The 17599-nt window shown below is 34.7% G+C and overlaps 1 protein-coding gene across 1 annotated transcript in view; it reads right to left on the reverse strand.

Moving 5' to 3' along the window:
* Nucleotides 1-6745: 6745 nt before the first annotated feature.
* Nucleotides 6746-17599, reverse strand: part of LOC125056978 (glutamic acid-rich protein-like) — a 28872-nt gene continuing 18018 nt past the window's right edge. The window contains exons 5-6 of the mRNA XM_047660376.1: nucleotides 7670-7771; nucleotides 6746-7081 (exon numbers count right to left, since the gene is read on the reverse strand). Coding sequence (XP_047516332.1) covers nucleotides 6899-7081; nucleotides 7670-7771 — 285 coding nt within the window. The 3' untranslated portion in view covers nucleotides 6746-6898. The remainder of the gene's footprint in view (nucleotides 7082-7669; nucleotides 7772-17599) is intronic.

Genomic DNA, 17599 nt, shown 5'->3' on the forward strand with positions numbered 1-17599 from the left:
TTTTTATTACTCATTTCAGACGGGAACAACTAGAAATTCAGGTTTTAACAATATCACCCCAAAATATTTGCGCGATCTAACTTTAAATATAAAATATTTGGTACTCCCTAAACAGCCACCTCGCTGGGCTTGGGGTACATACCCTTAAAAAGCCGGCAACGCACATGCGAGTCTGTGGGCGTGTCATTTAACATCAGATGAGCCTCCTGTCTGTTTGCCGTTCATTATATACAAATAAATAAATATATGAAAAAAATTACAATTAGAATTTTTTTTGCTCCTGTTTTTTTTGAGCCGAATCTTGCCTTTAGTTACACCGTTGTATAAATTCGCAGTGATCTTCATAGCTGTAGATTAGTTAAGACTTGTATAAAGTAGTTCATTGCGATAAACATAGTTATTGTAGTTACGTTACGGTCAGTCATATTTCTCGGTTTAAATACAATTTTTTTGTCGGTTTTTTAACGATGTTTGTAATATTCAAATTATACAGAAATCTGTGTGCATTAAAAGTTTGTGTTATGGAATAAGTGCAATCTTTTTATCATTACTAATTATGAATTGTTAAAATGTTTTTTTTTAATAATCGTAGCGTGTTATAATTTGTTATGTCATACGATTTCAATCTCTTTGGCTTTATTAGCATAGCATTTTTTTAACATGGAAATAATTGTTACCATGGTAACAAATAAATACTATTTTAATAATTAATTTTCTGTATTTTTAACTTAATGTTTTTATATTATGACATCGTTTTACTAAGGTAAATATTTTACCACTCTTGGATATTACGTTCTAACAAAAACGTCATAATGGCTATGATATTATATATTTTATTTATACAGATTATATTTTCATTAATTTTTAATTTTGTACAAAAGTATTACCATGATTCCTTTAAAATACTCTTTATTAATAATGATTCTTGCCATTATTTATCGAATTTTTATTTAGGCCTATAAAGAGTGCAATGTTTACGCTTGTATATTATGTGTGCATGTCGGGGCGTTTTTATTTTAGCGCCATCTAGAGGCCCTCGTGTACAATTAGCACAATAATCGCACATATTTTGTAATAGTGATAGATTGAAGCATTTTGTATCTTATTTTCTATGTGATTAGGTTCTAATCACTAGTTCGAGTAGATCAGTGGCACACTCACTGTATAAAATCATTGTTCTGTCTGAGGAAGGATATTTAAGAAATGTTAAGATTGTTTTAAATGACGCCCTAAGGCGCTTTCAAGTATTACGTAAGCAGTACTGCAATTTATCCCCCCCTCTTAGCAAAAGTAAGGAAAGCTCTCAAAAAATAATAGTACATAAATGTATTAATTTTTGTAGGCATAATAACGAAAAATTTCGTTTTAAAGCATAGACACGGTGTGGGTAATATGTGTAAAAAAGTAAATAATTACTGTTGACGTCATCACCAAATAAGAAAATCAGACCCCCTCCTAAAGTGCTTACGTAATACTTGAACGTGACTAAGTTTGAATTGGTCCCATTATTAATAATTGTTTTTAGTTTACTAAAGAAAGAACCCTATACGTATGACGTTTCGTGGCTGGTCCACCTCAGACAGATGGAACATTAGCACGTAGAGTGTGATCGTATTTGTAATACTAGGTACTTTTGTAAACAAGTGTTAATAGAATTTTCTCGAATGTTATTTTTCTCACTAATAAATGATAAGGTATAATAATAATTATCTGTCGTGCCATAGTGTATCACTTTGCTCTGCTGGTTATGTCAATTTCAAATTTGGAATGTCAATGTCACGCCGGTTTGTGTGTGAGTGAACCATAGAGCAGAGCACATTTTTCTACTCAAATGTTTTGATATCACGTTTTGATTTAAAATTTTCGATGTAAGTTGTTTTGTAGTGATATGACGCTTATTTTTCGTGTTAGATGATACATGAACGCATGTTATATTGTATAAGGGAATAAAATTATTTAAATTTGAAATTTGTTTTGTTTTTTTATCGTATCAAACTCGGTAAAGAAAAAATATTTCACACATTCAGTGGAAATATTCAAAATTGTTAACTCAACACGTGAACAAAACTAGTGGGCCTGATGAAATACCGGCTTTAGTTCTGATGTCGTGTGCATTTGAACTGTCTCCCATACTGACATGCTAGTATTGCCTATCCTCAAGTTCTGGAATAGTGTCTAGGACCTGAAAGCTTGCTAAAGTGCAGCCTGTGCCCAAGAAAGGACAGTACAGACCCTACTATAGACCGATTTCGGTGACCTCTATTCTTAAAATAAAATAAGATATGTTTATAGAATATAAGATACAGTACCAAACCGGTGGTTGTGGCAAAACATCTGTCCAGTTCTGTATAAAAACTTTTGGCTAATGTCTTATACAAAATTCTTAAGATTTTGTAAGTAAAGCTAATTTCCACGTGTCGTCGTCTCAAAGCGGATGTCGCCGGAGCTATCAACCAGTCATTTCCGGTTTAGAGATCTTTGGTTTAATGCTACGGTGAACTGGAAGCGACACACTATTTTTAGTTTTATTTTATCTTTTTAAAATAAAAAAATTGAACATGAGAAAATTTTACGCTACTTCTATGAACTCCAATAGGCATCTAAAATATTTTAATACTCTCGTATTGAAAGCAATAATTATAGTTTTCCCTAGAATCGACTGCGATTTATACAAGCTAGTAAATAACACCAGAAAATTCGGTAACTTATAGTATTGTTATTCTTAAGGAAAGAACTGTTTCGGTTTTTTGAATCATTGTTGATTTTCAGGCCAGCAGGAGATTAACCCACTGTGCCTTATTCCGGTAGTGGGGCTGCCACTTTTGAGCCTCCAGACATGCTCGGTTTTATGCGGGTTTCCTACATAGTGAGTGGATTCTGGTTTAAGGCGCAGAATAATCGCCTTTTGCCTTGTATCCTCAGTTCAACTGTAGCTCTAGGTAGTGGGCACGCGAGAGCCTGGCTGGGGTATCTATTGTCCTGGGCTGATCTCTAACGAACAACTTTGAAGCGCTGCCGATAAATCCCGATTAGCCAGCAGATCAAGCGACGCAAGTGGAAATGGATAGGCCACACACTCAAAGAGATTCCAATTATATCCCCAAGCAGGCGATTGATTGGAACATGCAAGGAAAGCGGAAGCGTGGCCGTCCCAAGAAGATAAAGAGAGACGAAAAGACTTGGAGCGAGGTGAAATACAAGGCTTAAGACCGAACGCGATGAAGACTCGCTTATAGTACATATTTTATAGTACGTTAGGTGTGATACATGAAAGTACGAGTCACCTACTTCGATAAAAGCTTTCTTCTACCTACCTTCTATCTTCAATGTACATCACATACCATATTTCAAGTTTCGCATCGAATCAGGATTTGTGATTTTAGTGAAATTGGATGATGCATGCTAGCGGCTTTTTAATTTTATGTACCATGTTTATGATTGTTATATATTGTTAATGATTAAACTTATAATTTAATAAAATTCGACATATCTAGTTATTTATACATCAATAAACAAGGCTTTCTTGCTCATTATAAGCCGACAGTTTCATTTGAAGTGGGAAATTGTTGATCTAAGTGACAATTCACAATTGAAATTGAAATGTTAAAGTTCTTTGTCCAGACGGGAACATAATAATAGCAATGCAACATTTAAATTATGAATATATTATAGGCTTTTACGTATAATAATCAAAATTCTCCACAACCGTTTTTGGCGTCCTGCATTTGTTTCACGTATTCTTTAGAAACAAGTGCAGTCCTCTTTAGCTGACACACGTTGTTGATTATTGGGTTTCCTAACGATGTTTTTATTCAACTAGCACGTGTTTATTAAGTACATATCATTAAAAATTTATATCACCACGACATAAAGATAATAACTATATTTACTACCTATTATTTATTTTTCTCGGAGTTCTCTCTGTTACTAATATTAATGTGTACCATAAGAGTTAACAGTCCTCCTAACTATTTTACGAGATCCAAGGAATCCAGGACAGTTTTATTATAAACCAACTAGGTCACGGAGACGGAAAATCTTTGAGACAACCTGTTGCCTTTGAACGCTCCCGATCATTTTAGCATCACATTTCATTTATGGAGATATAAATTATTTTGGACGGAGTTTTTTAACATATTTTTGGTCACGTACGGGCATTCCCCATGGACATCGAACCCGAAATAATTCACGGCATTTCATCAAGTTTTATTTTCAACGAAATGTTGTAGGCAAAGAATGTCACAATATGATGCGACATTCTTTTTATTTAGAAGCATACTGAATTTCACGATTGGGAAAACATGTTCTCGTAAATGCAAAAACGAGGTTGTTTGTTTCACTGTATCATTTTACGTATTTAAATAAAGTTATTCCGTAAGAAAGCTCTGAAAATTGTTATTGATCTAAAACTCGATTGAGATTTAAATAGAATATTAATAAGATTAAAATATACAATGGCAAGTTTCATATCACTTCTACTCGCCCGTTCTACGCACTTGATTTCAGAAGTGGTAGTAAATTTAAATTAAGAATCATTGGATTTTTAATGGCGAATATAATTATAAATAATAGATTCATTCAACCCGGAAGTAGATGGGACCTATACGTCTTTTGACTGTATCCTCTACTATCGCACTGTGTCTCAGTTATGCTAGCTAAGCCTAAATCTTACCCTTGGAGGATTTTTTAAACCCAGTGTTTCCATTTATGTCTCTCATCTTCGCTACAATCCAATCTTTCTCCGGTATCTCTTTTACTTCATCTTCCCAGGTTTCTAGTGGGGGTTCTCTCTTTTTTCTTTCCACTGGGCCATTCCAAGTAAGGGTCATTTTGACCCATCTGTCATCACACTCGCGGGCAATCATTTCCACTGTAACGTTTTTCAATGTGTTACGACGTTCGTTATGTTTGCAAGGCTTCGTATCAAAGTTTTAAAGGAACAAATCTCTAAGCGGCCGTTCAAGTATGACGTAAGCACTATAGGGTGGGGGGGGGGGGGGTCATTTGGTGATTACGTCAATAGTAATTATTTACTTTTTTACACATATTACCCACACATTGTCTATGCTTTAAAACCAAATGCATTTTCGAGGATTCCTACAAAAAATTAATACGTTTCTGTAAATTATTTTTGTGAGCTTTGCTTACTATTGCTGGAAAGAGGAAGTAAATTGAAGTAAATCTGCTTGCGTAATACTTGAACGGCCCCTAAATAGTTTTTGATATGTTTTAAATTTTTAATTAGTTTGATTTATCAAATGATGTTTATTTCCACAAAATATTTAGTATTTACAATATTCGTAACCTACATAGTAATAATAATAATTATTAAAAATTTATAAATAAAATATGAAAACAAACTTAAAGTTTAGTTCCTGTGGCAGTGTACCTTTAATGCTGGCAACATTTTCTCGTAGTATTGCGATACTAATTAAGCGAGGAAATCACCAGCTCTCGGGTCACCGGTACTATCTAACAGGCGCCAACTTAAATCTATAATTAGTGCCTGTGCACTTGAACCACACGGAATTTTTTTCTTAATTCTATTGTTATAAAAAAATATTGTAATTATTAATTAAATAAATAAGTAAATATTGTAATTAATCTTAATAACTGTTTATCAAATCTTCGTTTATAATATTCGGTCGATTGATGATATGCACGTATTTCAATCCTACTCAAATTGCTTTTAGGTAGTTTCACGTTGGTTTTATAAATAAGACAATTTAAATTAATTTAGTTTAGACGAAAATCTTAAGATTTATGTTTATTAACAACTAGCTGGCCTGGCGAACATCGTACCGCCTAACAGTCGATTCTTTATTTTTTTAAATACTTATTCTGCTATTCGGGACACCGGTCTAGCTAGAAAAAAAAAGAAAGTTGATAATACAACAAATACATTATGTCAAAAAATAAAAAATTACCTTCCCGGAACCCCTCCACTAACACTTGAACTTTATGATATGGTATTAAAGTTCGAATTGCCATTAAATATTATTACGAATATTTTGTATGGGAATATAGAAAAGTGTTGTTTTTAGACTTTTTCACTAATTTTTTTAAATTTTTCTCTCCGTAAGAACCATCCTCGTACTTCAAAGAATATTATAAAAAAAGAATCAGACAAATCGGTCAAGCCGTTTTCATGTTATGTCGTGACAACGGAAAACGGGTTTCATTTTTATATATATAGATCACAGATTTCAAGAACTAACTATGGCTACTTATAACCCATAACTTCTTAATTTCAGAGTTTTGCCTATTGAGTTTTATATCCGTGATGAAAATATATTTCAGCTAGACCAAGCAAGAGTGAGCAACCAGTGACACCAGCGCCAAAACCCCTGAAACCCTTTACCTTGTGGTTGTCTTCACAAATAAAATAAATAAATCAGTGGCGCTACAACCTCTTTAGGTCTTGGCCTCAGATTTCTAAATCTGTTTCATGATCATTTTAAAATCTAATAGGCAAGTAGGTGATTAGCCTTATACCTGACACACGCCGTCGACTTTTGGGTCTAATACGTCATGTCGGTTTCTTCACGATATTTTCCACATAGGTACGCATTTCACATTTGCTCGTACATTAAAGAAAGTCCATTGGTGCACAGCCGGGGATCGAACCTACGACCTCAGGTATGAGAGTCGCACGCTGAAGCCACTAGGCCAACACTACTCTGGTTGTCTTCAGAAATCACCGCATATTTGTTGCAGGGTAGAAAAGTAAAACATAAAATTAATATCGCACAAGAATTTTTATTAAAAAAATATCAAAAAATTAGTTCTCAGTACAGTTATCTATTTACAATAAATAATTCTACGTTAATTTCACAAAAGATTTACACTCTACGTTCATTATCAGTTAAGGACAAGAAAATAAATTTTCAGAAAATATTTAGCCATAGTATTGTGGACCATGTTGGTAGTCTCCTCGTCGATCTATGACAACTAGCTGAGCCGTTTTCGCGGGATGGCCATGATGGTAGACCCATTTTTTACCGCCATTCACTTCGCCGTCGGAGTGACGCTGTTTTTCAGCATGGGCGTGGTGATTGTGACCACCTGAACCTCGATGACCCTAGAATATGGCATAAAAATCCCATTAATAAACTACTATAAATTATTTATAAATCTATAATTTTTATATGTTCGTATGTTTAATATTAAACCTATACTTTATTACATATTATTTTATTTTTCTCGAAATTATCGTATTGCCATAGTCTGTTAGGATAATGTATGTATTTCTGTAATCAATAATAATAATATTAATAAATTATATAGCTAATCCAAGTTGTATATCCGAAAACAAGAAATTAACCGAACCCGGTGGCATACATCACATTCCACCATCTTAGTGTAATATTTGACGTTTTTATCAATATTCTACACTTCGTCATGTTTAAAACACATTCAGCGGTCGGTGCACTACTAAATTCCCACCCAGCTATATATTGTGTGATCTTAGACGAATAATTCCGCAGATCATTGCTACTGTAATTCAGCTCAATGTTTGCTAATGTAATAAGAAGAGAATGCAATACTTAATTTTCTGTTATTTTTTGTCTGTATTTCATTAATAAGACATGTTGAAATAAACTAAACTGAATTTGTATCCTCGTACCCATGAGTTCCATATACCTATAAGAAAAAAGTTTTATTATACCCTGTGAAGCTCATGACGTCCGTTCTTCAGGAAGTGCCCTGTCTCTCCCTTCGACCGGCCTTTGTGAGCCGCGTCCAAATTTGTTTTCTTAAAGTTGCCACCCTAAAAAATAATGTTATTACTCAATAATTTTATTACTAATTACCAGCGATATTTACCTGCCGTAATCACCTATCTTTATTACAGCTGGGCTGATCATCAGCTATCAGCGTAATTGGCTGTGTTGCTACTATTGACTGTATTTTTTTGTATAAATGTTAACCATAATTGTCATATATTTCAGACAAGATCGCTTGTAACATATACTATAGATTAGCATTATGTATGATGTGGTAAACTTCAATAAATAAATAACTTTTTTTTTTTTTTTTTTTTTTTTTTTGGTGTGCGAACTGTCAATACACGACTTCTCCCAAAATACTAATTTTAATTATTTTTAAATGTTTTTTATTGATATTACTTGTTATTTATCTCTTATTTATACATAACTTAGTGTATTAAGTATATTGTTGCAAAATATTACAGTGATATAGTGATTATAAAGTGTAATAAACGGTGTCAGTAACAGCTGTGTACTAGGTAACGTACTTAATTCGAATCGTTGTCATCCAAATTCGGTAATTTGTATTTCTTTTTCAATACGAATTAATAGTGTAAATAAGTAAATTGAAACAGATAAGTATTTATTACAATACTAATAATCTCGCGAGCTTACATTCACACTGCCCCTGTGTAGGTACCTATTCTACCTTTAACAATCTTTGTTAAGTCAAGTAATTTAAATCATAAACAATGACTACTCGTAGTGCTAAGAGTCGCCAGTTGGAAAGCCAACTCCAACTCGCGCTCCAAGAACTAAAAAAGTACAAGGAGCAGTGTGAACAATTAATTGTTGAAAGGAATGACAACGAAATCGAGACGTTGAAGGTAATTAATAGAAATACTTTACTGAAAACTGAGATGACTCAGCTTCACAATCTTTGCTTGGAGGCACAGGAGGAAAGAGACCGTCTTAAAAGACAAACAGGCAACTTTGACCGCTGTGCCATTGAATATGAGGATAATTTAAAAGCCATGTCAGAGCTACGGTCTCAACTCTCTTGTGCCTATGAAACAATTGAAAAGCTTAAATTAAATATTAACAAATTAGAGTCTTCTCATACACAAAGTCTGTATGAAGAACTGGTCATCTCAAATCTAGGTAAAGACTGTATTAGGTCCACTGCAACAATTGACTTGACAGGTGATGACTCTGTGTCACATACATCAACTCAATTCAATTGTAACAGCAAAAACAAATTAAAGAAATATATTAAATTGCAAAAATTCATTAAAAAAACTAAAAAATTAATAAATGGAAATAATATTTACAAAAATCATATAAACCTATCAAAAAAATATAAAAATGTTTTAAATCAATGTAAAATGTTTTCATGTGAGGTTGAATCAGTAAAGAATAAATATGAAACTGACATTCTCACATTAAATTCTAGGATTACAAGTCTTCATAATTCTCTTCAAGATATGACAGATAAATATAGTTGTGCCCAGCAACAAATAGGGGAGCACATATTGGCCATGGATGAGGTTCTGCTACTGTCTCAATACAATGAACAACGCTTCTTGTCATTGACCAACAATTGCCAGTGTGGTTTTAATGGGACAAATGCGGAGCCTCCATTGTTATCATGTGAGCCCAGTGTGCAGAGTGACAGTTTCATAGAAAAAGTCAGTGTAAATAAAAGTGAAATTCTGTTATTTAGTGATGATATAGGGAAAAATATTGGTACTAAATTATATCAGTCCTCCGGCAAAATTGTAACAAATCATTGTATGCCCGGAGCCACCCCTGTAACCATTTTCAACAAAGTCTTGTGTGGAAATTACACAAATAACACAACTTTAATATTGCTTTTTGGGAGAAGGGGAAATGTAGGACAAAATGAATTGTTGTCATTTATTGATAAATTAAAATCACTTAATGTAGAGAATATTGTCTTGCATACATTTCCTTACATCAAAGGTGCACCAAAGGAAAATAAAATTAGATATAAGTTAAATATGCTATTGCACAATTCATTAACTACTAACAATATACAATTAAATTGTGACTTAGGTACACTACCTAATTTAATGGACATAAATTGTATATTTAAAAATAAGTATGTATTGACAAAGGATAGGTTCCGCCTACCTAATTATTATTTACAACAGATAGCTACTATGCTATCTTACTTTTTATTTACAACTAAAGCTAAACATTTAGCTTTTCAGACAACTGCTTCTATTGAGCAGCTAGCTTTTGAGACAACTGCTTCTATTGAGCAGCTTAGCTTAAGAGAATGTAGTGATACTTGCAGTAGCACTTCATTAAGTATTAATAATTTAAATTAGATAGTGTGACAATAGAGGCAAACTCTAGCAATAATTTAGTACAACTCAGCTCAACACAAACATGTAATATTACTAACAACAACTGTTTAAACTTGATGCATCAAAACATGCAAGGTATGTTGGGCAAAGAATTAGAATTGGAGTTGTTTTTAAAATCAAGAAAAATTGATGTCCTATGCATTACCGAACATTGGCTTAGAGAATGCCAAATCATCTTTAACTTTGATCAGCACCAAGTTGCAAGTTCGTTTTGCAGATTGTCGGCGATTCATGGGGGCTCTTTGATTATTGTTAATAAAAATTTAAAGTATAAAGAGCGTAATGACATCGTGTGTCTGTCTGTAGAACACTCTTTGGAGGTAGCCTGTATAGAGATTGAGAATTGCATTATTTTAAGTGTTTATAGACCACCAAGTGCATCTTACGATTTTTTTGAAGCAAAGTTGGAGGAAATTTTGTGTAAAGTTAGTTTTAAGAACAATAAGTATATTATTGTATGTGGTGACTTCAATATAAATTTATTAGAAAATACCTCCATTAGTAAAAAATTCAATCTGTTATTAAAATCTTACAATCTTGTTAACTTGTTTCTTGAGCCCACTAGAATTACAAGCTCCACTGCTACATGTATAGATAATGTATTTACAGATGCAGAGGCAATGCAAACCTCAATTACAACTGATCTTAGCTCAGATCATTGTGGACAGTTAGTGGCGCTAAAATGTAAAGTGGTGAAACAAGTAAATAAGAGCAGTGTGTTTGTTCCAGTAAATAAAAAGCGAATGGTGAGATTTAGACATAATATAGGTAAACACCTACCTTTATTACCGGTAGGTACTACCGTTGATATACAATACAACAATCTAAGTGATTGTATTAATAAAGAGTTCAACACCATCTTTACCCCAAAGAAAGTCTCTCATTCGCAGTGTAAATCGTTTAGTGATTGGGCGACAGCGGGAATTTATAAAAGTAGACAACGGTTGTATGACCTTTACGCTGAAAAGTCATACAATCATAATGAAGAATTTATTCTTTATGTTCGAAATTATTCGAAATTATTTAAGAAAGTTTGTTACGCGGCCAAGTCCTTAAATATTAAAAACAAGATTAAAAATAGTAGCAATAAAACTAAAATGACTTGGAAGATAATTGATAGTGAAACTGGAAGAGTCAGGGATCGCAATCAAGACATCGAACTATGTGTCGATAACACTATAATCAAATCTAACGAAGAGATAGCGATTGTTTTTGATAAGTACTTTTCTGACATTCCAATTTCGACTACAAAGTCTCTTCAATCATCTCCCGCCCTCGCTGAATCGCTGCTCAAAGATAATGTAAACGAGTGCAAGGTCAGTTTTACATTCCGACCCATTGGTGCCGACGATATAGTGAGGATATTTAGAACCATAGATATTAAGAACACTACCGATCTTTGGGGTATTTCTGTAAAAATAATTAGTAGCATAATTGATGTAATTGCTCCCCATCTAGCTATTATTTTCAACAATTGTATTAAAAGTGGCGAGTTTCCCGATCTAATGAAACATAGTAAAGTCATTCCATTATTTAAAGCAGGTAGTATGTCCGACCCCAGTAACTTTAGACCAATTTCCGTACTACCTACTTGTAGTAAAATATTTGAAAAAATTATATTAAATCAACTGGTAAGTCATTTTAACGTAAACAAATTATTACATAATAATCAGTTCGGTTTTACCAAGGGTCGCTCGACAGCCGATGCCGGTGTTGAGTTATATAGATATATAATTAAGGCTTGGGAGGAGTCGCATGACGCTTTAGGTGTTTTCTGCGACTTATCCAAAGCATTTGATTGTGTACAATAAAACACCAATCCCAGGGCTGAGACTATTTAATACAAAAAACAATTGAGATACTTATACTATTTTTGAATCATAACGCTACCGCGATTCAAGGAACCACAGGCGACATCTATTTGTTGAACATATAACTATAATTGTTTAAACATACCGCCCACCATGGACAGAATGTACATCACCTCCGCCCACCGTGAATAAACTGTAAACAAGTAATCGTAGTGGACTGTAATAGAGTTTAAAAAGTTCGTGCAAGCCTTTCACAGTAGCTAGAAGTGACAACATACCTATTATATTATACAACAACAAAAATAAAATAAAAAACGATAACATCAGATTTACCCAAATATCTTACTTCGTCACAGGCAATACACATAATTTGGTTATAGGACGCTTAACGATAACATCCTTACATTTAAGACTAACAACCCTCGTAATATTGTCCGAACCTGCATGTTTATCCGTTATAATCCCTAATAACCATTTTGCTGGAGGAAGATTATCCTCTCGAACTAAAACAATATCACCAACATTCGGTTCTGGTTTTTGATGTGCCCATTTGTAACGTTGCATGAACTGCGTGAGATATTCATTTGACCACCTACGCCAAAAATGCTGCAGCAACTGTTGCGTTAGCTGCCAGCGCTTTAGTGAAGAAACCGATGAGGTTTCATAATTGCTGTCCGGCACCAAAACCAATGGCTCGCCGACAAGAAAATGTCCTGGGGTAAGAGGTGTAGGATCTTGTGAGTTCACACTTAATTGTGACAATGGTCTGGAATTGAGACAGGCTTCTATTTGGTACAGAAGAGTGCTCATCTCTTCAAAGGTCAACGTCTGAGTACCTATCACTCGTTTTAGGTGGTGTTTGGTGGATTTTATTCCAGCCTCCCATAATCCACCGAAATGTGGAGCATGAGGTGGAATAAAATGCCATGTTGTTCCATTTGTTGCCAAACTCTCAGCAATTTCTATTGCCAATGATGACTTTTCTTGGGACCACAATGTTTTGAGTTCGCGTGCGGCACCTACAAAATTTGTACCATTATCACTGTATAGGTCAGCACAATGCCCACGTCTGGCCACGAAACGCTTGAATGCGGCCAAAAATCCTTGCGCTGTAAGGTCGCTTGCAACCTCCAAATGTACTGCTCTAGTTGCCATACACACAAACAAACATACATATCCTTTGTATGCTCGATGGCCTCTACCTTTGGATGTTCTTATTAAAATAGGACCCGCATAATCCAGGCCGCTTCGATGAAAAGGACGAATTGGAGTTACACGTGAAGGAGGTAACTGTCCCATAAGTTGGTCTCTTGCTTGTGCAGCGTATCGTACACATCGAACACAATTTCGAACGAATAACTTTGTACGAGTTTTAATATCTAAAATCCAGTATTTGGACCGAATATAGTTTATCATTAATTGCGGCCCGCCATGCAAAGTTTTTTCATGGGCGTCCGCTATGATCAAGTCGGTAAGATGTGATTTTGACGGCAAAATCACTGGATGTTTTTTGTCTATGTTGAAGTCAGCTCTTTCAAGACGACCACCAACTCGCATGATACTTTCACGATCCAGAAAAGGAGTCAATACGGTAAGTTTACTTTTCTTATAAATTGGTTTATTATTTCTTAAATCATTGATTTCCAGAAAAAAGTACTCATTCTGACATGCTTTTATAATAATATGTAATGCTTGATTTAGTTATTTATTAGTTAACCATATAGGAAAACTCTCTTCAGGTCGCTTTAATTTGTTTATAAACCTTCTACAGTAAGCAAATACTCTCAATGATTTCCTTAAAGTCGAAAAATTTGTCCAAAAAATGTTTTGACTACTATCCACCACATGGCATGCCTTCACACCTTTTTCTTCTAAATTAGTGTCTGGTATGGGTTTCCTTTCGTAATTGATAACTTTATTTTGTAGCCAGGGGGAACCAGTTCTCCACATTTCCATGTTTACTAAAGCTGATGGTGTCACTCCCCGAGAGGCACAATCTGCTGGATTGTCGGTAGATGAAACATGTGACCACTGAGTTGCGTCTAAAATGTCTAAAATCTCCGAAACACGATTAGCAATGAAAGTTTTCCATCGACTGGGATGGCTACTTAACCAAGCTAGCACAACCGTGGAATCAGTCCAAGCGTGAAGTTTATCCTTTGGTACGTGCAGAACTTCTGCAACTTCTTGTAACAACTTGGCCAGTAAAACAGCTCCACACAGTTCGAGCCTTGGAATACAAACTTGTTTGATTGGTGCTACCCTTGTTTTAGACGTTATCAGATGGACATGAACATTTCCAGAGCCATCAACTACCCGAACATAAATTACAGCAGCATAAGCTTCATTTGAAGCATCGCTAAACCCATGGAGCTCCAGTGTGACATCTGCTTTAGTACTTATCCAGCGTGGGAGTCGAAATTTGGTAAGTTCCAGGAGTTCCTCACGGTAAGTAATCCAATAATCAAGTAAATTATTTGGTAATTCTTGATCCCATCCGATGCCTGAAAGCCACAATTTTTGTATTAATATTTTTGCTTTCACAATTGCTGGAGCTATCCATCCCATTGGGTCGTATAGCCTTGCAATATCCGATATAACCTTTCTTTTTGTTACAGGTATGCTGATTGGAGGTAGTTGCACGGAGTATTCGAAGTCGTCGTTTCGTCGGTTCCAGGTAAGTCCTAAAATTTTAACTATTTCATTTGATTTCAGTTCTACATTAATATCTAAGTCTAAACCTTCTTTATTTATTTCCTTTAGCAGATTTTCATCATTGCTTGACCACTTTTGGAGTTCGAAGCCGCCTGTCTTTAGTAGGTTGGTAATATCGTTAAATAATTGCTTTCCTTCTGAAACTGATTCACACCCAGTAAGCAAATCATCCATGTAAAAATCCTTTAAGATTTTTTCAGATGCGACGGGATACTCTCCTCCTTCATCGTGTGCTACCTGCTGCAGAGTTCGAACTGCAAGGTAAGGAGCAGACGCAGTACCAAAAGTGACACGTAAAAGGCGAAGATGCTGTAAATCTTCTGTAGTGTCTGTGCGCCACACTAAACGTTGATAGTCTACATCTTCTCTTGTTACCCTCACTTGACGGTACATTTTGATTATGTCGGCAACCAGACAAATAGGATGTAGCCTCCATCTTAAAACAATGTGACGCAAGTCAGGCTGTAGCGCCGGTCCGACCATCAAATCACTATTCAGTGATACACCGTTCTGGTCTCGACAGGATGCATCGAAAACAACTCTGAGTTTAGTCGTCGATTTATCAGCTCTAACGACTGCGTGATGAGGTAAGTAAACCGTTTCTTTTTTGTCAATTTCTTCTATAGGTACTAACTCCATATGTCCCAACTTCAAATACTCTGATATTACATCTGTATATGATTTCTTTAAATCTGGTGATTTCAATAAACGCTTTTCTAACATTAAGAATCGTTTAATTGCTATCTCACGTGAATTACCATATTTGCAGCTCGGATCGACATCTCTGAATGGGAGTTTAACGATATAACTTCCTGATGGATCTCGCTTCGTGGTTTCTTTATAGATGTATTCACATCTTTGTTCTTCATGAGTGAGGTGAGTTCTTTTAAGGTTAAAGTTATCAGACTCAAGTTCCCAAAATTGTTTAAGGTTAAAATCATCATTGTTAATTTGAGTGTGCATTGTTAATATGTTTTCGCAACCCAAACCATGTTGGTCGTGATGATCGTTCTCAATTTTTCCAGATAAGATCCAACCTAGCCTAGTGTTCTGAGCTATTGGTGTTCCTGGTGGTCCTCTCATTAGACCCTCAGCTATGATTTGACAATAGACATCAGCACCAAGCAACATATCAATATGACTTGGTTTGTTAAAATTTGGATCTGCTAACTTCATCCTTGGTAGATTTGGCCACAGATGGACAACGAATTCCTTTACAGGGAGGAATGAAGTTAGTTTTTTAAGAACATGAGCTGTTACACAAATAGTAAATGATTCATCTTGAATTGATTGCAGATTAATCTGCACTACATATTTGGAATCAAGTGGGGCATTGCCGTCACCTCCAACTCCAGATATGACACTGTTGCTTTTGATTTTCTTTAGCCCCAGCAACTGGACTGCAGACTCCGTAATAAATGAAGCCTGTGAGCCCTGATCTAATAAGGCTCGCAGTGTCATACTTGATCCAGAATTATTGTTGGCCCTTACGAGGGCTGTTGCCAATAGAACTTGTTTTCTGGTATTAGTAAAACAAGTGGTAATATTTTCAATGTTGGTCTCGTCTGGTCTCGATGTTGTTGCCGTTGCAACAACATTGATATCTTCTGGTGATTGGTTGTTAGCTGATACATTATCTGTTGATACACTAGCGTTGTAATGCAAAAGTGAATGGTGTTTTCGTTTGCAAATCTTACACCTGGTGGGCAAACGACACGCCTCAACCGAATGATTAGCACCTAAACAGTTGAAGCATAAGGCGGAACTTTGAACAAACTCACGACGTGTTTTAAGGTTACCCTTAGCAAATTTCTTACAATTTCCTATTTTATGCGTACTATCTGAACAAAAGACACAATTTGATTTTTCCTTAAAAGTTACATGATGAGATTGAGTGCTTTTGACTGGTTTGTTTATTAAAAATTCAAGTGACCTAAACCTTTGCTCTAAAAATTCAAAAAACTGATTTAATGTTGGCAATTCATCTGTTAAATTACAAATTTTAGTTTCCCATAACTCTCTAGACTTAGTATCTAATTTTGAACTTAAAATATATAAAACAATAACATCCCAATTGTCAGTTACTATTCCTATATTTTTCAATGCATTTAAACATTCATTTGTGGTGTCTAGTAATTCTTTAACAGCATTTGAAGATTCGGAAACAATATTCTTTTGAGAAAAAAATCTTTTTAAAATACTTTTGTAATAAATTTCTTATTATTAAAACGTTGTTCTAACATACTCCAACATAGTTCATAATTTTCACTTGTAACCGGCAAATGTCGTAGTAACTGCTCGGCTTCACCGGTCAGGTAACTTTTTAGGTAATACAACTTATGCACTGCTTGCAACGATTTGTTGCTGTGTATCAATGACTTAAACAGGTCACGAAACGTGGTCCATTGTGAATAGTGGCCAGAAAAAGTAGGTATTGTTATTCTAGGTAATTTTACTTCACTGTTAATGTTGCTTACTACATCACTCGTAACTATAGGGCTATTTTTAAATTTAGTAAGTTTTTCCTTTATATCAATTTTGTATTCACTATATAAATCTTCCGTCTCTCCATATACATCTTTCAAGCTGTACTCCGATTCATCATAATCTTCCTCACCATAGTTACATATTAATTTATTGTGTGTCTCTTCAAATGTTGACCATTGTTTTTCTAATTGTTCCAATCTGGTTTCCAAATAACTTCCTGTAATTCTATCTTTTGGTGTTTTCTTAAAATTTGTATAAGCCCTTTTTAATGTTTTGTTAATATCTTTCTGTACTCTTACAAGTGATTCCATTGTGATTTTTCTAAGTTACACTTGTAAAATTTCCAAGTTCCAAATCGCAAATTTTTCTAAGTGTTTGGTGTACCTAATAATTTCGACTTAGGCAAAATCGGGCATGGATTCCCCGTGGTTAACCACTTTTGCCTTAATTTTTCTAAGTTATTTTACTTGCGTTATTAGACTTC

The sequence above is a fragment of the Pieris napi genome, chromosome 15 (assembly GCF_905475465.1).
Source record: "Pieris napi chromosome 15, ilPieNapi1.2, whole genome shotgun sequence".
Lineage (NCBI taxonomy): Eukaryota > Metazoa > Arthropoda > Insecta > Lepidoptera > Pieridae > Pieris > Pieris napi.